General features: G+C 42.1%; 1 protein-coding gene across 1 annotated transcript in view; it reads left to right on the plus strand.

Annotated features, from left to right (window-relative positions):
- Positions 1-14,758, plus strand: part of SEC24B (SEC24 homolog B, COPII coat complex component) — a 521,322-nt gene that overhangs the window by 487,171 nt on the left and 19,393 nt on the right. Inside the window, exon 22 of the mRNA XM_053700185.1 lies at positions 5,563-5,655. Within this exon, the coding sequence (XP_053556160.1) occupies positions 5,563-5,655 (93 nt within the window). The remainder of the gene's footprint in view (positions 1-5,562; positions 5,656-14,758) is intronic.

Genomic DNA, 14,758 nt, shown 5'->3' on the forward strand with positions numbered 1-14,758 from the left:
GGGTGACGGATCTGATCCGGGGAGACCGGATTCAGAAATTTCAAATTTTAAATTTAAGCTTGAGAACCTCCATGTATTGCTAGGGGAGGTGTTAGCGGCTCTGAACGATTGCGACACGGTTGCAATCCCAGAGAAATTATGTAGGCTGGATAAATACTATGCGGTACTGGTGTGTACTGACGTTTTTCCTATACCTAAAAGGCTTACAGAGATTATTAGCAAGGAGTGGGATAGACCCGGTGTGCCCTTTTCCCCTCCTCCGATATTTAGAAAAATGTTACCAATAGACGCCACCACACGAGATTTATGGCAGGCGGTCCCTAAGGTGGAGGGAGCAGTTTCTACTTTAGCCAAGCGTACCACTATCCCGGTGGAGGATAGTTGTGCTTTCTCAGATCCAATGGATAAAAAATTAGAAGGTTACCTTAAGAAAATGTTTGTTCAACAAGGTTTTATATTACAGCCCCTTGCATGCATTGCGCCCGTCACTGCTGCAGCGGCATTCTGGTTTGAGTCTCTGGAAGAGGCTATTCGCACAGCACCATTGGATGAGATTATGAACAAGCTTAAAGCCCTTAAGCTAGCTAATGCTTTTGTTTCGGATGCCGTTGTGCATTTAACCAAACTAACGGCTAAAAACTCCGGATTCGCCATCCAGGCGCGCAGAGCGCTATGGCTTAAATCCTGGTCAGCAGATGTAACTTCTAAATCTAAATTGCTTAATATTCCTTTCAAAGGGCAAACCTTATTCGGGCCCGGCTTGAAAGAAATTATTGCTGACATTACTGGAGGTAAGGGTCACACCCTTCCTCAGGACAGGGCCAAATCAAAGGCCAAACAGTCTAATATTCGTGCCTTTCGTAATTTCAAGGCAGGAGCAGCATCAACTTCCTCCGCTCCAAAACAGGAAGGGACTGCTACTCGTTACAGACAGGGTTGGAAAGGCAACCAGTCCTGGAACAAGGGTAAGCAGGCCAGAAAACCTACTTCTGCCCCTAAGACAGCATGAAGAGAAGGCCCCCTATCCGGAAACGGATCTAGTGGGGGGCAGACTTTCTCTCTTCGCCCAGGCCTGGGCAAGAGATGTCCAGGATCCCTGGGCGTTGGAGATCATATCTCAGGGATACCTTCTGGACTTCAAAACTTCTCCTCCACAAGGGAGATTTCATCTGTCAAGGTTATCAACAAACCTAATAAAGAAAGAGGCATTTCTACGATGTGTACAAGACCTCTTAGTAATGGGAGTGATCCACCCGGTTCCGCGGACGGAACAAGGGCAAGGTTTGTACTCAAATCTGTTTGTGGTTCCCAAAAAAGAGGGAACCTTCAGGCCAATCTTGGACCTGAAGATCTTAAACAAATTCCTAAGAGTTCCATCGTTCAAAATGGAAACTATTCGAACCATCCTACCCATGATCCAAGAGGGTCAGTATATGACCACAGTGGACTTGAAGGATGCCTACCTTCACATACCGATTCACAAGGATCATTATCGGTACCTAAGGTTTGCCTTTCTAGACAGGCATTACCAGTTTGTAGCTCTTCCCTTCGGGTTGGCTACGGCCCCGAGAATTTTTACAAAGGTTCTGGGCTTGCTTCTAGCGGTACTAAGACCGCGAGGCATAGCGGTGGCTCCGTACCTAGATAATGCAAAGTCTCATACAGAGATAGTTCTAGCATTTCTGAGGTCGCATGGGTGGAAAGTGAACATGGAAAAGAGTTCTCTCTTCCCACTCACAAGGGTTCCCTTTCTAGGGACTCTTATAGATTCTGTAGAGATGAAGATTTACCTGACGGAGTCCAGGTTATCAAAAATCCTAAATGCTTGCCGTGTCCTTCATTCCATTCCAAGCCCATCAGTAGCTCAGTGCATGGAAGTAATCGGCTTAATGGTCGCGGCAATGGACATAGTGCCATTTGCGCGCCTACATCTCAGACCGCTGCAACTATGCATGCTAAGTCAGTGGAATGGGGATTACTCAGATCTGTCCCCTTTACTTAATCTGGACCAGGAGGCCAGAGATTCTCTTCTCTGGTGGTTGTCGCGGGTTCATCTGTCCAAAGGAATGACTTTTCGCAGACCAGATTGGACGATTGTAACAACAGATGCCAGCCTACTAGGCTGGGGTGCAGTCTGGAACTCCCTGAAGGCTCAGGGATCGTGGACTCAGGAGGAGAAACTCCTCCCAATAAACATTCTGGAATTAAGAGCAATATTCAATGCTCTTCTAGCTTGGCCTCAGTTAGCAACACTGAGGTTCATCAGATTTCAGAAAGAAAATTATTAAAGCGCCAATAGAACAAAGGCCGGGTCTAAGTCTAAAAATATGTCGTTTATTAATACAATAAAATGTATAAGATACAATAAAATATACCTAGAGTACAATAAAAAATATAATCATGGATCCAAGATTTTACAATAAGTGGCAACAATAAAAACAAATGTAACAAACCAAGGTTTGTTACATTTGTTTTTATTGTTGCCACTTATTGTAAAATCTTGGATCCATGATTATATTTTTTATTGTACTCTAGGTATATTTTATTGTATCTTATACATTTTATTGTATTAATAAACGACATATTTTTAGACTTAGACCCGGCCTTTGTTCTATTGGCGCTTTAATAATTTTCTTTCTGATTATCTACCTTTCTGACCGCTAGGGGTCAATTTATTAAAGCAAGGGTCCCTCTAGCACTAGGCGCTCAGTGTCAACCCCAAATCACTGTTCATCAGATTTCAGTCGGACAACATCACGACTGTGGCTTACATCAATCATCAAGGGGGAACCAGGAGTTCCTTAGCGATGTTGGAAGTTTCGAAGATAATTCGCTGGGCAGAGTCGCACTCTTGTCACCTGTCAGCGATCTACATCCCAGGCGTGGAGAACTGGGAGGCGGACTTTCTAAGTCGCCAGACCTTTCATCCGGGGGAGTGGGAACTTCACCCGGAGGTGTTTGCTCAACTGATTCTTCGTTGGGGCGAACCGGAGCTGGATCTCATGGCATCTCGCCAGAACGCCAAGCTTCCTTGTTACGGATCCAGGGACCCGGGAGCGGTGCTGGTAGATGCACTAGCAGCCCCTTGGGTTTTCAACATGGCTTAAGTGTTTCCACCATTTCCGTTGCTACCTCGACTGATTGCCAGGATCAAACAGGAGAGAGCATCGGTGATTCTGATAGCGCCTGCGTGGCCACGCAGGACCTGGTATGCAGACCTAGTGGACATGTCGTCCTGTCCACCATGGTCTCTGCCTCTGAGGCAGGACCTTCTAATTCAGGGTCCTTTCAACCATCCAAGCCTAATTTCTCTGAGGCTGACTGCATGGAGATTGAACGCTTGATTCTATCACAGCGTGGTTTTTCGGAGTCGGTTATTGATACGTTAATACAGGCTCGGAAACCTGTTACCAGAAAAATTTACCATAAGATATGGCGTAAATATTTATATTGGTGTGAATCCAAGAGTTACTCATGGAGTAAGGTTAGGATTCCTAGGATATTGGCTTTTCTACAAGAAGGTTTAGAAAAGGGTTTATCCGCTAGTTCGTTAAAGGGACAGATTTCTGCTCTGTCCTTTTACACAAACGTCTGGCAGAGAATCCAGACGTCCAGGCTTTTTGTCAGGCTTTGGCTAGGATTAAGCCTGTGTTTAAAACTGTTGCTCCTCCGTGGAGCTTAAACTTGGTTCTTAAAGTTCTTCAGGGTGTTCCGTTTGAACCCCTTCATTCCATTGATATTAAGCTTTTATCTTGGAAAGTTCTGTTTTTGATGGCTATTTCCTCGGCTCGAAGAGTCTCTGAGTTATCTGCTTTACATTGCGATTCTCCTTATCTGATTTTTCATTCAGACAAGGTAGTTCTGCGTACTAAACCTGGGTTTTTACCTAAGGTTGTTTCTAACAGGAATATCAATCAAGAGATTGTTGTTCCTTCATTGTGTCCTAATCCTTCTTCAAAGAAGGAACGTCTTTTGCATAATCTGGACGTAGTCCGTGCCCTGAAGTTCTACTTACAGGCAACTAAAGATTTTCGGCAAACTTCTTCTCTGTTTGTCGTTTATTCTGGTCAGAGGAGAGGTCAAAAGGCTTCGGCCACCTCTCTCTCTTTTTGGCTTCGTAGCATAATACGTTTAGCCTATGAGACTGCTGGACAGCAGCCTCCTGAAAGAATTACAGCTCATTCCACTAGAGCTGTGGCTTCCACCTGGGCCTTTAAGAATGAGGCCTCTGTTGAACAGATTTGCAAGGCTGCAACTTGGTCTTCACTTCATACCTTTTCAAAATTTTACAAATTTGACACTTTTGCTTCTTCGGAGGCTGGTTTTGGGAGAAAGGTTCTACAGGCAGTGGTTCCTTCTGTTTAATGTTCCTGCCTTGTCCCTCCCATCATCAGTGTACTTTAGCTTTGGTATTGGTATCCCATAAGTAATGGATGACCCGTGGACTGAACATACTTAACAAGAGAAAACATAATTTATGCTTACCTGATAAATTTATTTCTCTTGTAGTGTGTTCAGTCCACGGCCCGCCCTGTCTTTTTTGAGGCAGTTCTAAATTTTAATTAAAACTCCAGTCACCACTGCACCCTATAGTTTTTCCTTTCTCGTCTTGTTTCGGTCGAATGACTGGATATGACATGTGAGGGGAGGAGCTATATAGCAGCTCTGCTTGGGTGATCCTCTTGCAACTTTTGGGGAGGAGAATATATCCCATAAGTAATGGATGACCCGTGGACTGAACACACTACAAGAGAAATACATTTATCAGGTAAGCATAAATTATGTTTTTTTCTGCCCAATCTGTGCTTTCCACAGAGGAGAGGTTTTCGGTAGTATATTAGTCTGAACCCCATCCAAAAGCACAGTCCAGCCTGGAAATACCAGGCAATTCTCATCTGAACCCCAGACATATGTTTCGGCCTATGTGGGCCTCTTCAGTGGAGGTGCTGCTATATCCCTCTAGGCACAGAGGGAAAGGGGTCCACGTCTGGTTTCCCCTATTACCCTTAGGGAGACTAAAATACATGAGAGGTGCTCAACTGGGGATGGATAGTGCTTAATAGCCCATCCTATGGGATGGTACCCACCTAGGGTGCAGCTTCTTTCTGCCCAATCTGTGTTTCCACAGAAGAGAACATTTCCTGTAGTATATTTGTCTTAACCCTATCCTAAAATTACAGTAAAGCCTTGAAATACCATGCAATTCTCAGCTGTACAAATGCTTTATTTAGATAACGCCAGATGTACAGACTGCAGTAATTTTTCTTGTTGGCTCAGAGGTATACACAGACTAACATTTGGAATACTAGCATGAGGTTTGGAATTGCCTCACGTATGGGGCATCTATGGTCATTGGTTGTTATAAATTGCTATTCTGAAATCGTTAATAACATTTTTATTAGAAAAGCTGTTTTGCACTTTAAAATGTTGACATTTTTAGCCAAAATATTTTTTCTTTAAATGCTTCCATTTTACAGGAATCAATTGATTATTACTTGAGTTTTGAAATAGACATTGATATTGTTGTTTGTCTGTTTTTTTGTGTTGTTTTTCAACTTACAGTCTCTTTATCTTTGGGTTGGACGAAATTGTGATACAAACTTTTTGAGGGATGTTCTAGGCTTCCAAAACTATGCATCAATACCACAGAAAATGGTGAGTAAAGCTGCTAAAGACTTATGTGTTGCTTCATATTCTGTGAAAAAAAAATCATTTATTTGTGCCATGTTTACTTTTCTGACTCTGATGGGATTTTAAGTGCTCTTTCATAGACCTCAAAATGATTTCCCACATCTTTGCATTAGTACATAATTATCTGCTCCATGAACATTATGTATTCATGCTCTCTCTGTCCTTCCAAAACCCAGTTATTTCCAAATTTATATAATCGGCTAAGATAAAGTCTCCCTGTAAGAGGAGATTTGTGTAATTAATCTTTCACTACAATACTAAATATTCTTTCTGAATATGGGAACCTGGAAACTGTAATAGTGGTGTTTTGTAACAGAGAGAGCGTGGCTTCTTTTTCATATGCAATAAAGCAGAAATAATCTTCCTGGTAAGGCTTGACAATTTCTGGATGCTAAGGCACCACAGCTACTTCTGGCTCCTAATATTTTAGATTATTCTACTTTTATCTACTGCAGACACCATTTTCTGGCTTCAATAAATGTGTGGTCATCTCCTCTATACTCTCTTTAATTCCTAAATACATTTGTCAATACCAAATATCTGGTATACTAAATGATAACTATTATGAACCAGATACACCTTTAAGTGCTTGATTCACCCCCTCTTCATTTTGAATTGAAAACCTGTTTACAGTGATATTGGAACTGGGTGTGCATCTCCTCTGTACTTCCAGTAATTACATCTGATTCTCAGTGGCCTCCATATGAACTGGACAATACAGTATATTTTTCTAATCTAAGGTTATACTGAATAGGCATATGGAGCAAAGTATTTGTTAAAAACGTAGTTCTGAAGAAATGTATCCTGCACACAATCCCAATGGTATTGAGAGGCGGCAAGGTCACCATTCAGCCACATTTTACTAACAAATACCTGTGCACTAACCCAAAATTTATTTTAAAAAAGTGAGGTTAGTACAATATTTTGGCCAAAGCATAGGAGCTTCCTGCCCATGTCAAGGCAAACCCCACAGATGAGTCCTACTTGGATGCAGTTATAGAGGTCGATTTATCAAGCTGTGGCGGACAGTGGCGCACATATGCGCCCCTGTCCGCCGCAGCTCACCTCTGGCAGGCTGAATTCCTCTGCTGGAATTCAGCATTGCACATGAGCGCTATTTTGCGCTCATGTGCAATCCATCCCCCTGCCCGTGCACAGCCAATCACGCGCGGGCAGGAGCTGTCAATCTACCCGGTCGGACGAGACCGGGAAGATTGAAATTCGCAACCTAAGAGGTGCTGAAAGGTTAGGGACCGCTGCTTGTAAAATACGGACTGTAGGTTCTCTTGTGAGAATCTGCAGCCGTAGCGGGCAAAGCATTTGATAAATTGTCCCCCATAGAGTGCACAAATAAGTTGGCTCTATTTATAACCTTTATAGAACTTTTATTATGAGAATAGGACTGGGCTTCTTTCTCTACCACTTAACCATTTCAGATACATATAAGTAGCTACTAAGGGGTCGATTTATCAAAGGCTTTCTCCAGCCTTTGAGCGCCTACGGCTGCAGGTTCTCACACGAGAACCTGCACCCCATATTTAACGAGCAGCGGTCATCAGAACGCTGCTTTGCTAACCTCTTCGCCACCTCTTCTTTGGCGAAACTCAATCTCCCCGGTCTTTTCCGACCGGGAACATTGACAGCTCCTGCCCACGCGTGGGCAGGGGGCGGTAGTGCACGCGATCGCAAAATATTGCTTGAGTGCAATGCTGAATTCCTCCAGGAGAATTCAGGCCGCCAGAGGTGAGCTGCGGCGGATAGGGGCGCGTATATGCACCCCTGTCTGCCTCAACTTGATAAATCACCCCCTAAGTGATACTGGCTTCATATTGCAAATGCATGGTGTGTGTGTATATATATATATATATATATATATATATGTGTATATATATATATATATATATGTGTATATATATATATATATATATGTATGTATATATATATATATATGTGTATGTATATATGTGTGTGTGTATGTATGTATATATATATGTATATATATATATATATATATATATATATATATATATATATTTACACACACCTGTAGGGAAGGTGCATTCTCACTCCATGCAACACAGCTGCCAGGATGCTCTCTGGTTCTCACATATCCAAACATATAAAGTACTCGCTGATCTTAAGTCATCAGTATAACTTCAATTTATTGTGATGTTTCGAGACCACTGGTGTCCCTTCTTCAGACATCTTCATACATGTCTGAAATAGCTATATTGATGACTCAAGACCAGTGAGTGCTTTTATATATGTTTCCATATGGAAAAATATATAAGTGTAATAATATTGTGCTGAATATCATTGGGTATCGTTTAATATATGCAAAATTATACTATACTATTATAATGCTGCATATTGCTTTAGATGCACATTTTTATAACATTTATATAGTTATTGTCACATTCAATTTTTCAAGAACGTTGTCGGCAAGTTCAATTTCTTCTATAAGATACGACGAGTGCACGGATTCATCCTTTACTTGTGGAATATTATCCTCCTGCTAACAGGAAGTGGCAAAGAGCACCACAGCAGAGCTGTCTATATAGCTCCTCCCTTGACTCCACCCCCAGTCATTCTCTTTGCCTAATCTAAGTACTAGGAAGGGTAAAGTGAAAGAGGTGATAAAATGTTAGTTTTTATTTTCTTCAAGCAAGAGTTTTTTATTTTAAATGGTACCGGTGTGTACTATTTTCCCTCAGGCAGCAGATGGATGAAGACTTCTAAACTATAAACTATAGAGGCGGGACATCCGATTTGGCACGCATAAATAGGTTCAACCACGGCGGCCCGCCGCCTTTGACAAAGCCTAAACAGGCGAAACGCGTCAGGGGGGTTGTGTGGGACAATGGGGTCCTGCAAGTGTTGTATATTTTAATAGAAATCTATCGTATGTAAAGATACCTATCAGTAGTACCGTAATAATTTCTGACGGCATAGCCGCAAAGGAGGTTGTGGGTGGTCGATCGCACACTAGTGGAGAGTGATCTGTGAGCATAGAGACACAGTATCCACACTCCAATGATATAACTAAAGCTAATTAAAAGAAAAGTACGCAGCACTGTCTGTGTGCATGGGGGTGAATGACTGAATCGATTTTAGAAAGATACATACCAATTTAACCCAATATGCAAACAGTCTTAGTGAACAAGAATAATTAATACTGCTACAATATATAACGGCTTAGCCGCAAAGGAAGTTGTGGGTGTTTGATTGCACGATAGTGGAGAGAAATCTGTGAACCAAAAAACATAGTATCCACACGCCATTGATAGAACTAAAGTTAATCCTAACTACAGCATATAGCACTGTCTGTATGCAAGGGGTGAAGGAAATGATTTTGCTTTAGAAAGATACATACTAATCTAACCTAATACGCAAACAGTTACAGTGAATAATAACAACCAATACCGCTACAATAGCTAACGGCTCAGCCGCAGAGGAGATTGCGGGTGTTCGGTCGCACAATAGTGGATAGTAATCTGTGAAATATTTGAATAACAGCACCTAGCACTGCCTGTATGCAAGGGGGTGAATGATTGAATCTATTCTAGAAAAATATATATTAACTTAACCCTACCAGTAAACAATTACATTACTAATAATCAATATCGTTATAACATTTAACGGCTTAACCGCAAAAGAGACTGTGGGTGTTTGATTGCACAATAGTGGAGAGTGATCTATACCAATAATCTATACCGCTACAATATCTAACGGCTCAGCCGCAAAAGAGACTGTGGGTGTCTGATTACATAATAGTAGAGAGTGATCTGTGAATACAGACACAATATTCAAAATCTCCTGATATAACTACAGTTAATCGGAATAATAACACATAGCACTGTCTGTACGCATGGGGGTAAATGATTGAATCTACTTTATAAAGACATATACCATTTTAACCCAATATATAAACAATCACAGCGGGTAACAATAATCAGTAATACTGCAACTAAAGTTGCCTGATAAACTAATACTAATCTCAATGATAGCATACAGTACTGTCCATAAGTATTGGGGTTGAGAACTCCATTTCAGAATTAATAACGGCAGATTGAAACCTTTATTCAAAAGAGATAAAAATGTTGCAGGCATAATGTGGATGCGTAACATATGTGGTTATTCATGTTACAAAAGTACACAAGATGATTAACTGATAATAGTACTTGACATAGATAAATACAGTGCAGACCACAGAATAAACAATCTTACATAAATCACCAAATCCCACAAGTCAGAGCAACCATTTGAATAAAGCTCTATAATCACTAAACCCAAGCATTGGGCAGGCTCAATACCCAGATTAGTTAGAAAGTTGTGAATTAAGTTTTATAATCACCTAAGATCAATACTGGGTAGATTCGATACTCAGATAAGGCGTAATGTTATGCTGAAATATCAAATTTCCTTTGTGTATAAAGATTTTTCTAGCTTCAATTCAACATTCAATCAATTCAGTATGCATCAACAGAACATATCACTTCACAATAAGTGACAAACTCTAAGTACTCACTCTCCAGGACTAGAGTGTGATCTACAACAAGTTATTATTAATGAACCTTTATCACACCCCAACTCTGATATAAACTACCCACTGAAGGGTATCAAAGACACAGTGAGATCAAAAAATACATTAATTGGTACCAGGCCAAATATAGAATAATTGATCTCGCTCAGTATATATCTTTACACGATAGAAGAAATTTTAGATGTTTTTGTGTTTACCCATTTTTTAATATACAACTAATAAAGGTTAAATTTTAATAAGTACTGCCTCTACTCATGTAGTCTGGGCATAGAGTGCTATCCAAGCATTTCTCTTTCAGGGATTCTATATCCCAATTGTTTGTGGAATTCAAGTAATGAATGCAAGCACCACTTCTCACAATAGAAATAAGTAAAGATACAGACTCAATAAGTATCTATCAAGACTAAGATAAGTGAGAAGACTGCCTCAATAGTGCCCTTGTTATTTTGTGTGGGGAACATTGAAGGATGAAGACTTCTGCCTGGAGGCTGATGATCTTAGCAGTTGTCACTAAGATCCAGAGCAGTTCCCACAGAATGGCTGAGGAGTACTTTAGAAACTTCAGTGTGAGGAACGTTTTTCATGCTATAAGCAGTGAGGTATGTTCAGTCATTTTTTTTCTGGCGAGACGGTGGTATTTCAGAATTGGCTGACAGTATCCCCATGAGGGAAAGGGTAAGCAGTAATCCTAAAATATATAGAGAGGTATTACTGAGCTTGCATATATGGGCTAAGAAAAAATGGTTGACACTGAGGTTTGAATGTTTGTGGGCAAACGTTTACATAACTGGGAGTGCTGATAACGTTTTTATGTGAGACTTTTTCATGCTTATTGAGAGGGTACACATGGCTTTCTTTTTGGGTTTATGAACCCACATGGCTAATTGTTAGACCGCTCTGGTGCGGTTCATTTAGGCTGAGAGACATCGAGTGAGATGGGCGGGGCCTTTTTTCGCACCTCAGTTGAGCAGTTATTTTTATCAGGCAAGCAGCACGCTCCAACTCCGGTGGGCCTTTGTGAGCTGTATTGGGTCAAATCAAAGGTTTAACCGGTTTTACAGACCCCTGAGGGCAGGTAAGCGCCACAGCAGGGGGGTGTTTTTTATTGATATAAATATTTTCTAATTATCCGTTTTTTCTGGTAAGGGTTAAGTGTTCCTTTCCTTTCCTTGTGGGGCAAACTTAGCTGCATAGTTAGGATGCTTCTGTCATAAAATTGGAACAATTTTATTGTTTTAAAGCAGTTTTGGAAAAATTGTATGCTTTTTTTCTCTTAAAGGCGCAAGCCTGTTTGTGGTCATTACTAGCCTGTTTAACATGTCTGACATTGAGGAAAGCCAATGTTCCATGTGTTTAGAAGCCATTGTGGAACCCCCACTTAAAATGTGTCCCTCATGCACTGAAAGGGCCTTAAATTGCAAAGAACATATTTCAGCTGATAAAAGTATGTCACAGGATGATTCTCAGTCAGAAGAGAATCAGGTTATGCCATTTAATTCTCCCCAAGTGTCACAACCTTTAACGCCCGCACAAGCGACGCCAAGTACTAGTGCGTCTAATTCTTTCACCCTGCAAGATAGGGCCGCAGTTATGTCTACTACCCTCACAGAGGTTTTATCTAAACTGCCTGGGTTGCAGGGGAAGCGCAGTAGGTCAGGTGTGAGAGTAAATGCTGAGCCCTCTGACGCTTTATTAGCCATCTCCGATGTACCCTCACAATGTTCTGAGTTGGGGGTGAGGGAATTGCTGTCTGAGGGAGAGCTTTCTGATTCAGGAAAGATGTTCCCTCAAACAGACTCAGATATGATGGCTTTTAAGTTTAAGCTAGGACACCTCCGCTTGTTGCTCAGGGAGGTTTTAGCGACTCTGGATGATTGTGACCCTATTGTAATTCCACCATAGAAATTGTGTAAGATGGATAGATATCTAGAGGTTCCTACTTACACTACTGTTTTTCCGGTCCCTAAGAGGATTTCGGACATTGTTACTAAGGAGTGGGATAGACCAGGTATTCCGTTCTCTCCCCCTCCTACTTTTAAGAAAATGTTTCCCATATCTGACACCATTCGGGATTCGTGGCAGACGGTCCCTAAGGTGGAGGGAGCTATTTCTACCCTGGTTAAGCGTACAACTATACCTATTGAGGACAGTTATGCTTTCAAAGATCCTATGGATAAAAATTAGAGGGTCTTCTAAAGAAAATATTCATCAGGGTTTTCTTCTGCAACCTATAGCGTGCATTGTTCCTGTAACTACTGCAGCTGCTTTTTGGTTCGAGGCTCTAGAGGAGGCTCTTAAGGTTGAGTCCCCATTAGATAGTATTCTGGATAGAATTAGGGCTCTCAAGCTAGCTAATTCTTTCATTACAGATGCTGATTTTCAACTGGCTAAATTAGCGGCAAAGTATTCAGGTTTTGCCATTTTAGCGCATAGAGCATTATGGCTTAAGTCCTGGTCTGCTGATGTGTCATCAAAATCTAAACTTTTAGCTATTTCTGTCAAGGGTAAGACCCTATTCGGGCCTGAACTGAAAGAGATCATTTCCGACATCACTGGAGGAAAAGGCCATGCCCTTCCTCAGGATAAGACAAATAAGATGAGGTCCAAACAAAATCATTTTTGTTCCTTTCCAAACTTCAAAGGTGGTCCCCCTACCTCCTCCCCTGCCGCAAAGCAGGAGGGGAATTTTGCTCAATCCAAGTCAGTCTGGAGACCTAACCAGACCTGGAATAAGGGTAAACAGGCCAAGAAGCCCGCTGCTGCCACCAAGACAGCATGAAGGGGCAGCCCCCGATCCGGGACCGGATCTAGTAGGGGGCAGACTTTCTCTCTTTGCTCAGGCTTGGACAAGAGATGTTCAGGACTCCTGGGCCTTAGAAATTGTGACCCAGGGGTATCTTCTAGACTTCAAAGATTCTCTTCCAAGGGGGAGATTTCATCTTTCACGGTTGTCTGTAAACCAGACAAAAAAAGAGGCGTTCTTACGCTGTGTAGAAGACCTATATACTATGGGGGTAATCTGCCCAGTTCCAAAAGCAGAACAGGAGCAAGGGTTTTACTGCAATCTGTTTGTGGTTCCCAAAAAAGAGGAAACCTTCAGACCGATTTTAGATCTCAAGATCCTAAACAAATTTCTCAGAGTCCCATCCTTCAAGATGGAGACCATTCGGACTATTTTACCAATGATCCAGAAGGGTCAATATATGACCACCATGGATTTGAAGGATGCGTATCTTCACATTCCTATCCACAAACATCATCACCAGTTCCTCAGGTTCGCCTTCCTGGACAAGCATTACCAGTTTGTGGCTCTTCCCTTCGGGTTGGCCACAGCTCCCAGAATTTTCACAAAAGTGCTAGGGTCCCTTTTGGCGGTTCTAAGGCCGCAGGGCATAGCAGTGGCGCCTTATCTGGACGATATCTTAATTCAGGCGTCAACTTACCAACTAGCCAAATCTCACACAGACATCGTGTTGGCTTTTCTAAGATCTCACAGGTGGAAGGTGAACGTAAAGAAGAGTTCACTTATCCCTCTCACAAGAGTTCCATTCCTGGGAACTCTGATAGATTCGGTAAAAAATTTCTGACGGAGGTCAGAAAATCAAAGATCTTAACCACCTGCCGAGCACTTCATTCCATTCCTCTGCCGTCAGTAGCTCAGTGTATGGAGGTAATTGGACTAATGGTAGCGGCAATGGACATAGTTCCGTTTGCTCGCTTGCATCTCAGACCACTGCAACTATGCATGCTCAGACAGTGGAATGGGGATTATGCAAATTTATCTCCTCAGATAAATCTGGATCAAGAGACCAGAAACTCTCTTCTTTGCTGGTTGTCACAGGATCATCTGTCCCAGGGAATGTGTTTCCGCAGGCCAGCATGGGTCATAGTGACGACGGACGTCAGCCTATTGGGCTGAGGTGCAGTCTGGAATTCCCTGAAAGCACAGGGTGTGTGGACTCAGGAGGAGGCTCTCCTTCCAATAAATATTCTAGAACTGAGAGCGATATTCAATGCGCTTCAGGCATGGCCTCAGCTGGCTTCGGACAATATCACGACTGTAGCATATATCAATCATCTAGCGATGATAGAGGTTTCCAAAATAATTTGATTGGCAGAGACTCACTCTTGCCATCTATCAGCAATCTATATCCCAGGAGTGGAGAACTGGGAAGCGGATTTTCTAAGTCGTCAGACTTTTCATCCGGGGGAGTGGGAGCTTCATCCGGAGGTGTTTGCCCAATTGATTCATCAATGGGGCACACCAGAATTGGATCTGATGGCATCTCGTCAGAATGCCAAACTTCCTTGTTACGGGTCCAGATCAAGGGATCCCCAAGCAGTACTGATAGATGCTTTAGCAGTACCTTGGTTGTTCAACCTGGATATTGTGTGTCCACCATTTCCTCTCCTTCCTCGTCTGATTGCCAGAATAAAACAGGAGAGGGCTTCGGTGATTTTGATTGCACCTGCGTGGCCACGCAGGACTTGGTATGCAGACCTGGTGGAAATGTCATCTCTACC

This window comes from Bombina bombina, chromosome 2 (genome assembly GCF_027579735.1).
Source record: "Bombina bombina isolate aBomBom1 chromosome 2, aBomBom1.pri, whole genome shotgun sequence".
Lineage (NCBI taxonomy): Eukaryota > Metazoa > Chordata > Amphibia > Anura > Bombinatoridae > Bombina > Bombina bombina.